At 41.2% G+C, this 15,116-nt stretch overlaps 1 protein-coding gene across 6 annotated transcripts; it reads right to left on the reverse strand.

Annotated features, from left to right (window-relative positions):
- Positions 1–328: 328 nt before the first annotated feature.
- Positions 329–14,879, reverse strand: NFYB (nuclear transcription factor Y subunit beta). 6 transcript variants are annotated; one of them, XM_053921976.1, is made up of 8 exons: positions 14,746–14,879; positions 12,139–12,221; positions 6,911–7,004; positions 5,358–5,488; positions 3,260–3,457; positions 2,187–2,268; positions 1,368–1,447; positions 329–777 (listed from the first exon to the last, which is right to left on the reverse strand). In XM_053921976.1, exons 2-8 carry the CDS (start codon positions 12,142–12,144, stop codon positions 745–747), a joined length of 624 nt encoding a protein of 207 aa, XP_053777951.1. In that variant the 5' UTR covers positions 12,145–12,221; positions 14,746–14,879; the 3' UTR covers positions 329–744. The 6 variants fall into 6 exon arrangements, with proteins under 6 accessions (XP_053777951.1, XP_071077191.1, XP_024435154.1 ...); XM_071221090.1 differs by having other exon boundaries at positions 6,911–7,048; XM_024579386.3 differs by lacking the exon at positions 14,746–14,879 and adding an exon at positions 13,949–14,083.
- Between the last annotated feature and the right edge of the window lie 237 nt (positions 14,880–15,116).

The following is a 15,116-nucleotide window of genomic DNA, read 5'->3' on the forward strand; positions in this document are numbered from 1 at the left end:
AAACTCAAATGAATTCCAACACTCATAATAAACAAATCTAGTCTTAACAGAAGTTCCAGTAAGCTAAAATTATCTCAACAGGCACAATGAACAGTGTAAACACTGTTAATGGGCACCAAGTTTAATAGGGCAGACACTAATTGCTTCTGCATTCACACTTATTTTTTCAATTACATTTTTTAAAAATGGTGCTGCTTAAGCTATGTTTTACAAAAAAATTAATTTTAATAAATATGGCAAATGCTAAAAATCTAGCTAGGTTATCATGCAAGATATTATATAACCAAGACAAACTCAAATTTATAATAAAGGCAACTTGCATTCAAAATGAACTCTACCCTTATATTTTATTAAAAGGGTAAACATCATGAATTAACCCAGCTGCTTACTTGAATTACAAAAGTAACATGATTCAATATGAAAATAAGAAACTGTCTACAAATCTGACAGTAATAAATTGCAATATACAATGCATACAGGAGTCATACAGAGCAACAAACTCTCGTACAAAACAAAAATATTTCAATACCTTTAAAATCCAAATTTTTCTTTAAAATCATTCATGAAAAAGATTCTCAAGTCAGAATTAACACCTCAATTAGTCAAGCATCAGGAAGCTACATTACAGCTATTTAATGTACAAAGAGACATCGATTCACCAGTCCTTTCCTTCCAATGTCTCTGCTTGGGAATCATACAGACTCTCTTGCTTCTCTGTACTTCCCACGCCACCATTTCTTCCAATCATGAAAACTGAATTTGTTGAACACCAGGAATCTAAAAACAGAAAATTTAAATTGACAAGAATTAAAGAAAAAATAGTTTAAAATAACATGCATATTATAAATATTCAATGAATAAAAATAGAGAATTAAAAAAAAACAACAGATGGTGAAAAATAAGTCTACTTCTCACCCCAAATCTCCATTCTCTCTACCAAAGGGGGACTACTTTGTTAATTTCTTGTGTCTTTCTAGAAATCTTCTATGCAAATAAGAACATGTGTATGTATTTTTAACCACTAGAGAATACCAGTTATATATATGTGTGTGTGTGTGTGTATGTATACACACACACACACACACACACATTTTTTTTTTTAAATCCTGACCCGAGGATATGCTTATTGATTTTAGAGAAGAAGGGGGAGAGAGAGAGGGAGACATCAGTTGCCTCCCATACATGCCCTGACCAGGAATCGAACCTGCAACCTTTCAGTGTACGCTGCAACCAACTGAGCCACCTGGCCAGAGCAACAATATTTAATCTTTTTATCGGGTTAAAAATTATGATGTGTTGAAATTAACTACTTCTGATCAGAATCAATAATCAATTTTTAAAATAACTTAAAATACGAAGTACTCTACCTGTTGATATGACGTTGTGTAAACCATAACATTTTGTTGTTGACCATCTGCAGTTATTAAGCCAGCTGGTAACTGGTTGGCTGAAAGACGAAGTCAGAGTGAGAAAAGAACTGCATCTTGGCCTGAACCATGACACTGTGCCATTAATGTCTCACTACAGTTCTCCTGCTCATCAGTGTAATCATGGGCCCAATCACAAACCCCCAAATTTTCCATTTTAAAAGAGCTTCCTAAAAAGCACATTTCTTCTGTAGCATTTTTGATTTCCTGAATCTTCATTTCTCTGAAATGTACTTTAGCTAACTACCCATGTGTACAAATCTGCAGAAATGAGGTTCTGATTCACGGGCAGACCTACATCATGAGGGCTGGCTGGAAGCCACATTTTCATCCCTAAGCAGCATATAGTTTACGTATGAGAAATGTAAAACATGTACATGTAAAGCTTTACTGAGAAATATAATCACCACAAACCTTTCATTTCACCATATGATAATATGATACTCAATTAAAAAACAGTTCAAATTTACTTAAATCACAAGATTTTATATTGCAAACTATAATCCTCAACATTCCTATCTCATGTGACTCCTCTACCAAAAACTAGGGGCTGTGGAAATCAATCAGAACTATTGAGGAAAGATTATAATATCTGCAGAATTTAAATTTTATACTTAGCTCCCACTGACTTCAAATATATGGGCATGAACTAAGAAGAACTATTCAAGACAGTGCTGTCAAGATACTCAGTGCTGTTTTCCTAAAGGACCACTACAGACATTGCATCTAGTTGCATAAATATATCACAACACTGCTTACTAAATGCCTCCTCTGTTAGCTCTTCACTTAGTCCGTCTGCAGCTGTGACTGCCCCACCGATTCCTTTCTCTCCTTTCATTGCCTGTGGAAGGAAAACCAAGAGTAACCACTGCTATTCAAAAGAAACTTTTCTAAATGAGAATGCTTACTTATTTCCTGTTTTTCCAAACACTACACAGAGTATTTATTAACACTTCTGGGTAATTACATATGAAGAGGCCCTTCAAAATGCTAACTTTTTATGTAAGTAGTAATTAGCACAAGACAGTCTTAACAATGATCTAGAAAATCTAAAATACTTATGGGTAAAATTAATTATTCTAATTCCACACTACATCTAAAGGAAAATAGAACTCTACTTACAAATAAAATAATCTGTAAAATACTGTAAGTGTTCAGTTTATGAATCTACTACAAATGACCCAAGTTATCAATTATGTACATAGTTCCCAGCCACCTGGGTGGTACTGTAACAGCAAGTTTGGAGTTTAAAAAAAATTTTTTCTTTTTTACACTAAAGGTATAAGAAAATATTTTGAAAGCAAAGTGAATCTTACTCCAAACTTGCACTAAGGAAATATATAGAAGAATTCAATCAATAATAAGAAAGGAACATGGTTATAATTCCCTTTTTTTCTTATCTAAAAGGCCCAAGCTTTGAGATGCATACACTAAGATTACTGAGCACTCACATGCCAAGCTAAGTGCGGTACATAGGTCGTTCTGCTTAGTGCTCTCACTAAAGCTGGGAGATAGGCACTATTGCCAGCTCTCTTTATAGACCAGGAAACCAAGGCCTGTAGTGCTCACATAACCTGCCCAGGGTCCCAGAGTTCACGTGTGGCGGACCTGGGATTCACCCTCCAGAGTCCACATTCTTAATCATTGCATACCTATACTATTGTTATTAATAACTACAAAGGGAAAAGAAAGGACTTACAGTAACATAAGTGATTACACACGTCTGAGAAATGTTATATATTTTGATATGAAATGAATTTTTAAACATTTTAAAAGTTAGTGAACAGTATATCTTATTTTCTTAAAAGCATAATGGAAGACACTTTACTCACCTCTCTGAATTTCTGAAGGTATAATTTTAGAGGTTCTACATAACTGTCAAAGCCTAAGGTAGACATGGCAAAAAGAATATCTTCTCCATTGATTGTCTTCCGTTTCTCTTGATGGCATCTTTCACTTGCTTCAGATGTTATAAAACTGATGAACTCACTTACACATTCTTGAACACATTCTTTGGCATCTTTTGCAATCTGAAGAGAAAAATTATAGGTAAATTTGCAGGGAATATAACCATCACCTTCCTAACAACCTGCCAAATAAAAGGCTATTTACGCAGAACACAGACTTCAGTTTATGACCATGACCTTTAATCTTGGAAATGCATATTAACAATGTCAACACATTTGTGCTCTTAAAATTCCAACCCTCAAAGTGAGACTTAGAAACTTAAATACTCCTAAATACTATTAAAAATAAATTAGAAACTTCTGCCTTGACAACTATTCACAGAAAACATACACTTTAAGTATAAAAGCAACCACTGGATGTCCCCACCACCCCACAATGAAAACTCATTAACCAGGTGTTCCAAGAAAATCAATCGGGTGATGTGTGTAGCTAGTATACTGTGGGCTACAGACTTAGGTAACAGCAACATTTATAAAAACAAACATGCTGAAGTCACATAAGGCTTACAAGGAAGTGAAATAATGGCATCTGGTGACACTTTTCCTGCTAAAAATGTGAAGTGTCAAGTTTCTGAGTTTTTTAAAAAGCCTACTTAAAGAGGCACACACCTGCCACCTCATAAAAACAAGTCTTCTCTTAAGGGTCTGGGGTTTGAAAGTAAAGCTCTAGTAGGCTAAATCATGCAATCCCAAAGCCACTCTAACAGGAACGATACTCAAAATCCTTGCTGAAACACAGTGTCTTTCATCTCCGTGCCTAAAATTACATCCTGGAGAAAAGTAAACAAGAGCTGGATAAATGCAGTCAAGCAAGATAATTATGTTTTATTTAACCCGCTAAACCTAAAATATTATTTAAACACAGGATCAATTAAAAACTGGGATATTTTCATTTTTTTTTATTCAAGTCTTTGAAATCTGGTTTATGTTTTACATTTACAAGCACATCTCAATTTGTTCCCTAACTCAAGTGCTTGATAACCATATGTGGTTAGTTTTTTCCCTTAAAACATGAAGAGGATCCCTCAAACTGGGAACTACTAGGCTGAGCGATGTATTTAAGTAATGTATTTATTTACAAGCTTTTATTACTTTCACATGTACTTTATTACCTACAATAAAATACATTGTATGCAATACAATATACATGTATTATATAAGCTACAATAGCTCTTTCTATTCCTCTCTCTAAAAATAAGTAAATAAAATGTTTTTAAAAAAATAAAAGTTTAGCCCTGGCTGGTGTGGCTCAGTGGATTGAGTGCTGGCCTGTGAACCAAAGGGTTGCTGGTTCAATTCCCAGTCAGGGCACATGCCTACATTGCAGGCCAGGTCCCCAGTAGGGGGTGCGCAAGAGGCAACTACACATTGATGTTTCTCTCCCTCTCTGTCTCTCTCCCTTCCCTTCTATCTAAAATTAAATAAATCTTTAATAAAAAGAAAAGAAAAAGTTTATTATACAATATAAAAAGTGTGAATTTAAGACCAAGTGATGAGTACAGTGACAAATGAGTTTTTTAGGTTGTTCTAACAAAACTACTTAAAAGAATTCCAGTTGAATTTAAATTAAATGTATGTTAATATCTATAATTTTATTAAAAATTATTTCCAAATAAAAAGATTTTAGAAAGTCCTTGTAACTTCCACATCAATCCAATATGACCCAATTTTGCTGCAGCATGATAGAAGTTACATCATATGCCCAAACCTGATAGTTCTGACAATGCACCTATTTTTTTTTAATTCTTCTATTTCATCTGCTTCCCATAGGTGGGGGAGGGCCACATTTTGGGGACATGACAGAACTGAAAATGGAACATTGTTAGGTAACTAAGTATTAGAATGGAAAGAAGTACTTGATTTGCTGAAAGACTGTAATCAACAGCTAACTGTAGCATGAGCTATGTGTTCGTGCAGCTTTACACCCCCCAAAAAATGCAGTCAAGCTTCTCCTCTGCATTACCTTTCCTGTTTGAGGGATGGCATTTTTCATTATCCTTGCCACATTTGCAATCGGAAGATATATATCTTGTTCTCTGAAACTTTCTTTTGAACCATTTGTGTCTTCGTGGTCATTCATGCTGTCCTCAGTATCTGCAAAGAAAAAATAATTTAGGTTTAAAGCTTCTTGTAATTTTTACCTCAAGATAGAAGAAAGACTATCTATAACCATCTAGGATAAGAACTGTTTTGGTCCATTTCCTAATCCTTTTTAGGGATTAGGACAGCAGTTCTTTTTACCACTTCCTCAGGGCCAGAACTAAATGGACTTGTTCATTTGAAACCCGCTGTCTAGAACGCGTTTGTCCTCAGTTCCGCCTACGCAAATCTACCTACCCATTCTCCAAAAAGCGTAGTAACAGCTCCACAGCACTTGCAGAAGTAATCCCTCCTTCCACAAAATATCACAAGTGCCTCTCTTCATCTTTTCTGACACGTTTTATAATTCTTTTAATTTCTGATTCCCTCCATTAGAATTTTCTACTTGAGACCAGAGATCAGCTTTTTGCCCTTTCTAGGACTTGGTAGCACCTTCCACAGAGGACGTGCTCATAAATTGTTGCATGACTCAGCTACAGAACTTTCAGACCTGGACCCGTAATGATGGTTCCCTGCATGCTGCTGTATTAAAAGCTAGTATGTTTATCCAAAGCCAAATTTATACCGAAAGGAAAAACTGGACTTGAGTATTACTGATCCAGCTGGGTTATTACTAGTGTAGTCATAGTTTTAAACAAAGCTATAGCAGTGATCCAGCCAGGGTTCTTACAAAAAGTGAATTTTCAAATTATGTAGATTTAGATAAAACCAAAGCTTTCACAGTACCAATAAGATCCTTTTATCATTAAATGCATTATCTTGTAAGTAAAACTACCACTCTTTATATGAATTAAGTAGGAAAGGCACTTAAGCTGATTCAATATACATTTTTTTGTGTTTAAAATTATGTTATCAAAATTAACTTCTTTGAGTATGTTTTAGGATGAAATAACTAATTGCCCTCCTCTGATTGCCTGCTACAAAAATATATCTTAACGTTTTTAATCCTGTAAGTCAGAATGCTACAAAATAAGTTATTTATGACAGGCCGACATGATACTACCCATTCTAATACCTGCATAGTTCAAACTTAATGCTGGATGAAAAACAAAAATAATTCTGTTCATAGGTACTAGAAATAATAGCAACTCACCCTCCAAAGAACTATTTTACTTACTGTACCAATTGAGTAAGAATTTTTCATATTTAATCCTCACATAGGAAATTAGTAACAATTTTTTAAAGAAACTGTAAAAAGACACACTTTTATAGAACTCTTTTCTAGGACTCATCACTTTGAAGGTTATTTCTCATTCAAATAGCATGGTATACCTTTGTAGATTTTTCACGGAACTATGATGCGAGATTGCTAACTTTCCTGTAAAGACAAAAGTAACCTAGAACGTCATGTTAATAGAACTTCCACTTCCAAACCTGTTTCTGCTTGTGAACCGGGGGCACGCGCGGCTCTCTTACCATCGTGAGGCTGTATGACATAGTGACTGCCCCCTATGTAGTCTGCAGAGATCCCGAGCTGGGACGCGTCTGTTGTGGAACTGTCACCGTCCATCTAGGAGGGAGAGACCTTGTTCAATGTTCTTCAAAAAAACGTGCCTTAAAACACAATAGATTCAGTGCTCATGAAATGTCATAGGATGGGTCAGTTACATTGTTCATGGCTTACGCTTACTAAAGGAAAACGTATTTCTTGATGTGGGAACCTTCTGGTAATGTGCCAGCTACTCGACAGTCCCCCGTCCATCCTCCGTAAGGGGTAAGCATAAGACCGACACAGGAACAAAATGGGGAAATGACCCTAAAACACACACCTCTTTCTTCTCAACTGCATGATCCTCAAATGAAGTACAGGCAGCCCTGATTGAAAACCAAACTTATCCCCGATCAACAAGCAAACCAAAACGAACAGGCTCCTGCAAAGCACCCGTGTGCACCGCTTTCGTTCTCCTGCTAAAGCCCGACATTCCTAGGCAAACCCTCTTGTTCCTGATGCAAACTTTCTTTGTGGTCTCCAAGTTCCACAACAGACAATGTCTTGGTTCAAACTGTTGTTTGGGATAAGAAGCATATGGATTCCTTGCCTAATCTGTACCGTGTTAACCACACGTGCACCCACATTTTGAATGAGCCCATCAACCTCTAAGAAAAAAGAAAAGGAGGGGGCAAGGGACTGGAGATCTGCATGTAAGGAAAATTACCCTCATGTAACCACAGACAAGTGAGTTACTATTTGGAAAAAAACCCCAAAAGGCCTGCTTAATTAATTTTGCTTGGAGCTAAAAGAATTCTAAGAGGGAAAATCTGGAGGGGGGAAAAAAAAAAGAGAAAACCGTTAGTTTTAAACCGGCTACATCTCATTTCACCAACACGGCAAATCCTGGAAGTCTTTCTGCTCTGCAAATAATGCTAAAAAACAGGGGCCAGGGAGGGACAACAACAGGAACTGGCTAATTGTGAGTAGAAAAATCTTTAATGCATTATCTGAATAAACAGTGTAGCAAAATTTAAGTGTAATTTATACATGCTTTGGGCCAAATCAAGAGACACTTGATCCTAAAATGTTCAGCGAGGCCCAGGACCGGCACGAACTTGACATCCTTAACTGCAGTATGCATGCGTCCTTGCTGTGGTGCACGTCTTCTTTTCCATCTCTGCTGGGTTTTTATCTAATACTAAACTACCAGGCTGGTTTCCAAGTCTTTAATAACGCGGCATTTCTTTGATGCATCTGTTGACTGTGGTATCTAATTTAACTGTAGATACAGACACATTTCCATAATCCAGTTGTTTTAAGGGAGTCGAGAACAGAATTCACCTAACCTTTAATAATGTGTGAAAGTACAGGGTACCTATTTACTGATACTTCTTAGTGGCCTGTAAGAGATGATAAGCACAGTGACTTCTGACTGACTTTTCCTACCGATCCCTGGAAACAAGCATCCCTACTGGTTAAATGTAAAGTAACAATATTGCCTTCCCCATCCTAAACAGCTAATATAAATGAATGTGAACATTACCCAAATACAAAATGCTATATTGATCTTAAAATGCAAATAAGATGCTAGGAGAGTAGTCTCTAATGTATTGACAGATACGATGATGGATTTATTAGCCATAAAAAGAGCTCAATTAGAATAGCCGCGAACTGACGCCCTTTTACAGCGCCCTAGGTGAGGTCAAGGTGAGGGGGACGGGGCCAGTGCTTGTTTCGAACACTCAACTACAACCAAATCTTTTTTAAGTTGGGGGGGGGGAGAAAAAAAAAAGTAACAAATCCTTTCCAAAATGAATGTCCACAGGATACCATGAGTCTTTTAAAATTAGCTAATAAGGACACTGCTCAAATAATCAGGGTCTGGGAGATTAATGTATAAATACAACGTAAAAAGTATCACAAGGCAAAAAGTTTAAATCCCATCATCTTGTCATACATTGAAATCAGCAGCAAGATTATCGTTTGGATTAACAGAGTTAGTCTCTAAACCTCAGTCTTCTAAAATCTACTTCTGAAAGTGTCTCAGAGTTGTCAGAATTAAACAAAAACCAGAAACCTGCTAGGGACAGTGTCTGGCGCGGAGAGTACTCAGGCGATAGCAGATGGCACCCTCCCTCCTCTGAAGATCAGCCACTCCATCTTCTGCTTGGCTGTGTGTGTCCCGGGTTCTGCAAGTTTTGGCTTCCCTGTCATTTCACCACACCTTCTGTCTGCCTTTCCACTAGCACCATAAAAATCTGTGCCCCACACTTACACCCAGTGTTCCCCTACCCTCCTGAAATCTTCTGGGTTTACTGCATTCTGTAAGCCAAAAATTAGTGTTCCCCACGGAACACTGATTGGGGTTCCCCTGAATCCCCAAGGACTTAGTATCATCCATTCAACAAATTAGCCTCATCTTTGATGCTTACAATATGCTATCCATATATGAGGAATGATGGGGGGACTTATTACATACACCCCAAAGGTTTTTCCCAGGTCTAAAACATCTTATAAAAATTTTCAAAACAGATTACAGATTGTAAGCAAGCCAGTCAACAAATAATTCACCCGGTAAACACTTGGTATTTGTCAGGTCCGCTGTGTGCTAGTGACGAGGCAGTCGTCAACACAGAAAAGTCTCTGTCCTCATCTTGCGGAGAAGACAAACGTCATTACATAAACTGGGGGCGCAGGAAAGAGGTGGGAAGCACAGCCTACTAGTATTTCCAAGGGGCAGGTTCTAGAATCGGATCACCTGGTTTGAATTCCCTACTACTTACTGGTCACGGACCTTGAACAAGCAGGAGAATAGAACTCAACATGTAAAGACAGCACTGCATAACAGGAGTACTCAGTAAATGTGATATATGGCTATTAATTAACTAATTGTTAGTGCTAAGGAAAACAAAGATGTCTTGTTATATGCTTTGGGAGTTTATGCTGAAAGGGACTCACTAATGTGAGGAGTCGAGGAAGGCTGTCTTAGGAAATATTTAAACTGAGACTGAAAGATGAATACAAATTAGGCAAGGAAAGATGGGAAAAGAATGTTCCAGATAAAGGAAATTGGGGGAATATAGTCCTGGTGGATAGTAGGGACTAGGTCAAGCAGTGCCTGTGGACAAGAGCAAATCCAAGAAGAGTTTTAGCAAAGAGGACAAATCAATTTCTTTTTTAAAACATCACTCTGGCTATAGTCCAGCGTATAAGTGAACTGAAGGGAATTAAGAATGGGGGCAGACCAGTGAGGACCACACTGCTGCAGTCAGGCATGAGTTCAGGGGGGATGATGGTCACGCCCGGTATCTAGAGATGGAGAGAACAAAGAGCCGAAGAGACTTGAGTGGTCAGTACAATCGGCAGACTTGGTAACTAACTGAACAAGAGCTGGAGGAACAAAGGAGGATAATGCTGGGATTCTTACAGCTCTTCCTCCCCATCACTGCAGAGAAAGGGGAAGGAAGAGCCTGAGTGGGAGGGGCGACGCAAAGGGCCTGGCTGAAGCTGGTGACCACGAATGTGGAGTGGCACCAGTATGCCCACGTGCGACACTTACGGGCCTGGTACAAGAACAGAGACGCTAACGTCCCCGGAGTCCATGCAGACACCAAGGGAGAAAGCACACGCAGGAAAATGACAAGGGAACGAGTGGAATGATGAACCCTTCGTTTCAAAGGAACTGGAAAATATGGACAGAGTATTTAAACCCCATTAATTAATTTAGTGACTATCCTATTGATTATTTAGTTCAAAAATAGTGTTCTCTAAAATATGTGAAACTAATGGTCAGCTGGCTAAGCCAATGTTTATTCTCTAATTTTTTCATGTAGCACTATTGAAACTACACTAACAATCTGTTGTACAAAATGCAGTAAACAGCGCTCCCTTTAATAAGTTTAACACTTATCGAACACTTTCTAAATATTTCATGCAGTGTTCACACCCCTGTGAAGGAGGTGAGACAACAGAGGTGATAGGAGGCTGACTTGCCAAAGGTGATGCAGCACGTGGGGCTGAAAACCAGGGCTTCGGATGCCAAGTACTTCATAGTATTTGTTACTGAGAGTTTTTCCTATAGTCCTTATGCCTAAATCTTTAATCTGCCCCTTCGAAATGTAAGTCTACCAACTGTATACTGAAAACATTTAAAGTCGCTCCTGAAACAAGGACAATATTGTGAAACAGTGAGAAATACACCTGGTTTCAGATTCTCACCAGGAGGCAGTGATGGAACGCTGGCTCTTAAACAGATCACCTGGGTTTGAAGCTGGGCTTCCAACTTACTAGCTGTATGTCTTTATTTACCATCCTCTTTGTGCTTCGGCTTCCCCATTTTTACATGGGGTTGCTATGAGAAGTGAAGTCATCGAATAAAAAGCACTTAGCAGAGAGCATGATACATAGTAAGAACTTGAAAAATGAAATGTTGTATGATTACCATCCTTGTAAATACAGTTCTCATGCTTTCCAGGCATAAAGAGTGGACTCCCACTTAACCTAACTAATCTTGTTTTCAATTCCATCTTAATGGCTGATAAAAATCTCAGTGCTAGAATGTGTCTTACTTAGGGATCACGGGGTGTAGTGCTTCTATTTCAGCAGTGAGGCAATCACGGCTGTAAGAAGCTGTGACATGCCTGATGTCACAGATATGGCAGCAGACCCAGAACTAAGTACCCAGACAGACCCAGCGGTCTCTCTCCACTAGACTGTTCTGTGAAATCCCCACCTGGACCATGCAGATCTACTCTCCATCCCCTAAACATAAGTTACTCATCTTGAGGCTTTCGGATTTGGTGATACCCTGCACCTAGCCAAATGCCATTCATTCTACAAAGTTCATTTGGAGGTTCATTCCCAAATACCCAGGCCTACCACACCTCTCTTCTTTTCACTTGTACTATGCTTAGAACAGCATTTTTCATTCGCACATAACTGTTCTCGAAGTATTCAATTTGACTAAAGCCCTACCAGATAAACAGCCTCATGAGAGCGGGGACAAGCTTTTTATCCTGTAGCTTTGGCAGCACTTAGGGGCCCACGGGAAACACTTGCTACACGCCAGTCACTCGGGAATGAACACAGTATTGTCTAGACTTAAAGGACATTCATCCTACCAGGCATCTCCACTGTAAAATCAGTTATCATTTTGTTCCCAGCTAACCACTGTGCAAATCTAGTTAACACCCAAATGGTAAACCCTACTTACTGTCATGAAACACTGCCAGAGCCGTGCTGTCAGGGGCCTTCAAGAGCACCAGGCTGCGCCGCTAACCCTTGCCCTGTGCCAGCCTGGAAGATAAACATGTACTGGTAGTAAAACTGTACAGCCCGCGGGCTTTCTTCCTTGTAAACTTTTAAAAGGCACGTATAATTTTCCCTGCTATTCTTACTCAGTGGAGCACATGGCATAAAATGGTGCAAAAACCAGGAACCCGATAAATGTTCGTTAAATTGGAAGATTTGGGAGAACTCAAATTTTAAAAGTTGATTCCATTATTGTGGGGGGGAGTTGCTTCTCCAACATAACCCTGAATTTAGTCATGCTCACCATAAATATTCATCACAACACACCAAATTATGTAATGTGGATGGGAGACAAAAAAATTACACATCTGAACTACTTAAAATACTAACACCCAAAACACAGTATCGACTTCATTTGGGGGGATGGTTTCTTAATGTTTTAGAATGAGATTCGGGGATCCAAATGCTTCAAAAGGGAAGAATCCATCTCAGAATATAATGCTTCTGAATTAAGCATCTGGGATTATACTGGAAAGAAGATACATGCCGCCCAGAGAATAGCACCACAATCAAGGGCTCTGTTTAAACTTTTAAAGCACTGCCACTCGGGACTACATTTCACCTGAGTAGCTCTCAATAAATTGGTATCAATTACATGTTACAATCTCCATTTCTCATTGGTTCTTTTCATTTTTTTCAAGTACAACAAAGGAGGGGTGTCAAAACAAAAACATCCTTTCAGTGTTAATTTTAAGGGAAGAAAATATTCATATGAATTCCAGCATCAAACCTAGTAAACAACAGAAAAAAACTGTAGCCATTAAATTGAATTTTTAAAAAGCTGTTAGGAGGGGAGAGGCAGCAAAGACAGGCTGACGCTGCCTGCTATAATCGCAAAAGCAATTTTTAACTTCTTTTCAAACACTGTCCTCTTCCTAACCCCCAAATTGCCCAGAAAATTCTTTCCTTATAGCTACAAGTGTTATTTTTTTAAGAGTGGCTAAAAAAAATTTCCTCGGAGTAGAAGAACCATATATATATATATTTGTGTATTTTGCTTGGGGGTTGGGGTGGGTCTACACCTCACTACAATCACCCAAATAGTTGAGTATTTTAGATTCGGCGTATTAAAGAAAAACGCTATCATCTCATATGGTATATATTTTCTTAAAGGCAGGTTGTGATATATGTAAAAGCTCAAGTGAATGCATACATCTGTTTAATGTTTGAAAAAAATGCAAATTCGTATCCAAGAAAAGCAGCAGACCCTTCCTCCACCCTCCCCTCTTCGGCATCAACAACCCGAGTTTTGCATCAATAGTCCTCAAATTAAGCTACACCAACAGTGCGGGACAGGAATAACTGAACTGCCTTTTAAGTAATGCTGGTTAAACTTTCAATAGTTGACAAATAAAACTCCTGTTTACTAAAATGCCACTTCTATTGATTGGTTTGCCTCATCACTTTCTGGTGCTCATTAGTTTGCATACTGATGCCCAAACCATCTCGGTGAGTGATTCCTGTCACGACCCACGGAACTGTTTAAGTCCAAGAGGCTTAGTGCGGTGCTGTTTTTAGTTTTTTTAAAGGCGGTATGCTACCTAAGCTTGTTTAAATTATCTTGTTATAGTACTTTGGGGGAAATTACGACTTGTGGATGCCCCGTAATTCTTTGTTCTCGAAGACTAATACTGCTCCTAAGGCCAGACACATCCTCCCCGCCTCCCACCCAAGATTAAACCTTAGCCCAATTCGAAAGTCTTCCTTCCCACCTTGGGGGCAAATCCAGGGACCGCAAGCCGCCAGATGGCTGCATTCTTTTCGTGCAAACCAGACTGTGGGGAGACCAAACCAATTCCTTCCTCCCGAGGACCTCGCTTCCTCCCGACGAAGGTGCGCGGGCTGGCCCCGGCCCCGCAGCCCGGCCGACCTGTCAGTCCCGCACTGACGCCCTGGCGCGCAGCCCCCGGACTCGCCCAGCCCAGGCCCCGGCCCGCGCCCAACGCCTGCCGCCCGCCCGCCGCGCGGCGCCCCGGCCGCCGGGGCAGACAAAGCGGCCCGGCCCCGCATGCCTCCGCGGGCGGAAGAGGGGAGCTCCCCGGGGACCCCCGCGCGGCTGCCAGGCCAAGGGGGCAGGGTCGGAGCCAGGGGTCCGAATCGCGTCCTCCCCCCGCCCCCTGGCCGGCTTCCCGCACAAAATGGAGCCGGCCGGGGCGCCGCCGAGAGCGGAGCCCGACGGTGCCCGGGCACCCCTTCCTCGGCCTCCGGCCCGGAGCTCCGCAGCGGCGAGCGGGAGGCGGCCTGGCCCGCGTCCCGCCGCTCCTCGGCCCGGCGCACAAAGAGCCGCGCCGCAGCCCGGCGCCCGCTCCCCGGCCCGGCCCGCAGCGGGAGCGGCCTCGCAGGCGCCGAACCGGCCCGGCCCGAGCGGAAGGGCGGGCATGAGGGAGGCGAGTGCCCCCGGCCGCGGCGGCGTTGGCGGCGGGGACGGCGCCGGGAGGAGACGGACATTTCATTCGAGCTAAAGTGGAGTCGGTTTAGGAGCGATCATTGGCCGAAGCGAGACACAAACCTCCAATGCAGCCCTGGTTGGCTCCCGTCTCCAATCGGCTGTTTGGTTGGACAGAAAATGGCTGCGAAGGAACCAGTCCCAGCGCGGAGCTCCGCTTCCAGCACTCGGCCTCCCCTCCCTCCGCCGCGGGCCGCTTCCCTCCGCGCGACGCCCTCCCTCCGCTCCTCCCGCCCGCCCGCCCTCCGAAGCCCCGCCCCGGCCCCGCCGCGTGCGCCGAGCCGCCACCCCTGCGCGTGCTTGCAGAGCGTGGCGCTGGCCGCGGGGTGCGGGTTTCGTGGGCCAGCGGTCTATTTGCGGAGCCGAGCTTCCAGGGGCCAGGATCCCGCGCGCCGCCGAGGTCTAGGCGGGCTTTCTTCCCACGGTGTTTTCCT

This window comes from Desmodus rotundus, chromosome 3 (genome assembly GCF_022682495.2).
Source record: "Desmodus rotundus isolate HL8 chromosome 3, HLdesRot8A.1, whole genome shotgun sequence".
Lineage (NCBI taxonomy): Eukaryota > Metazoa > Chordata > Mammalia > Chiroptera > Phyllostomidae > Desmodus > Desmodus rotundus.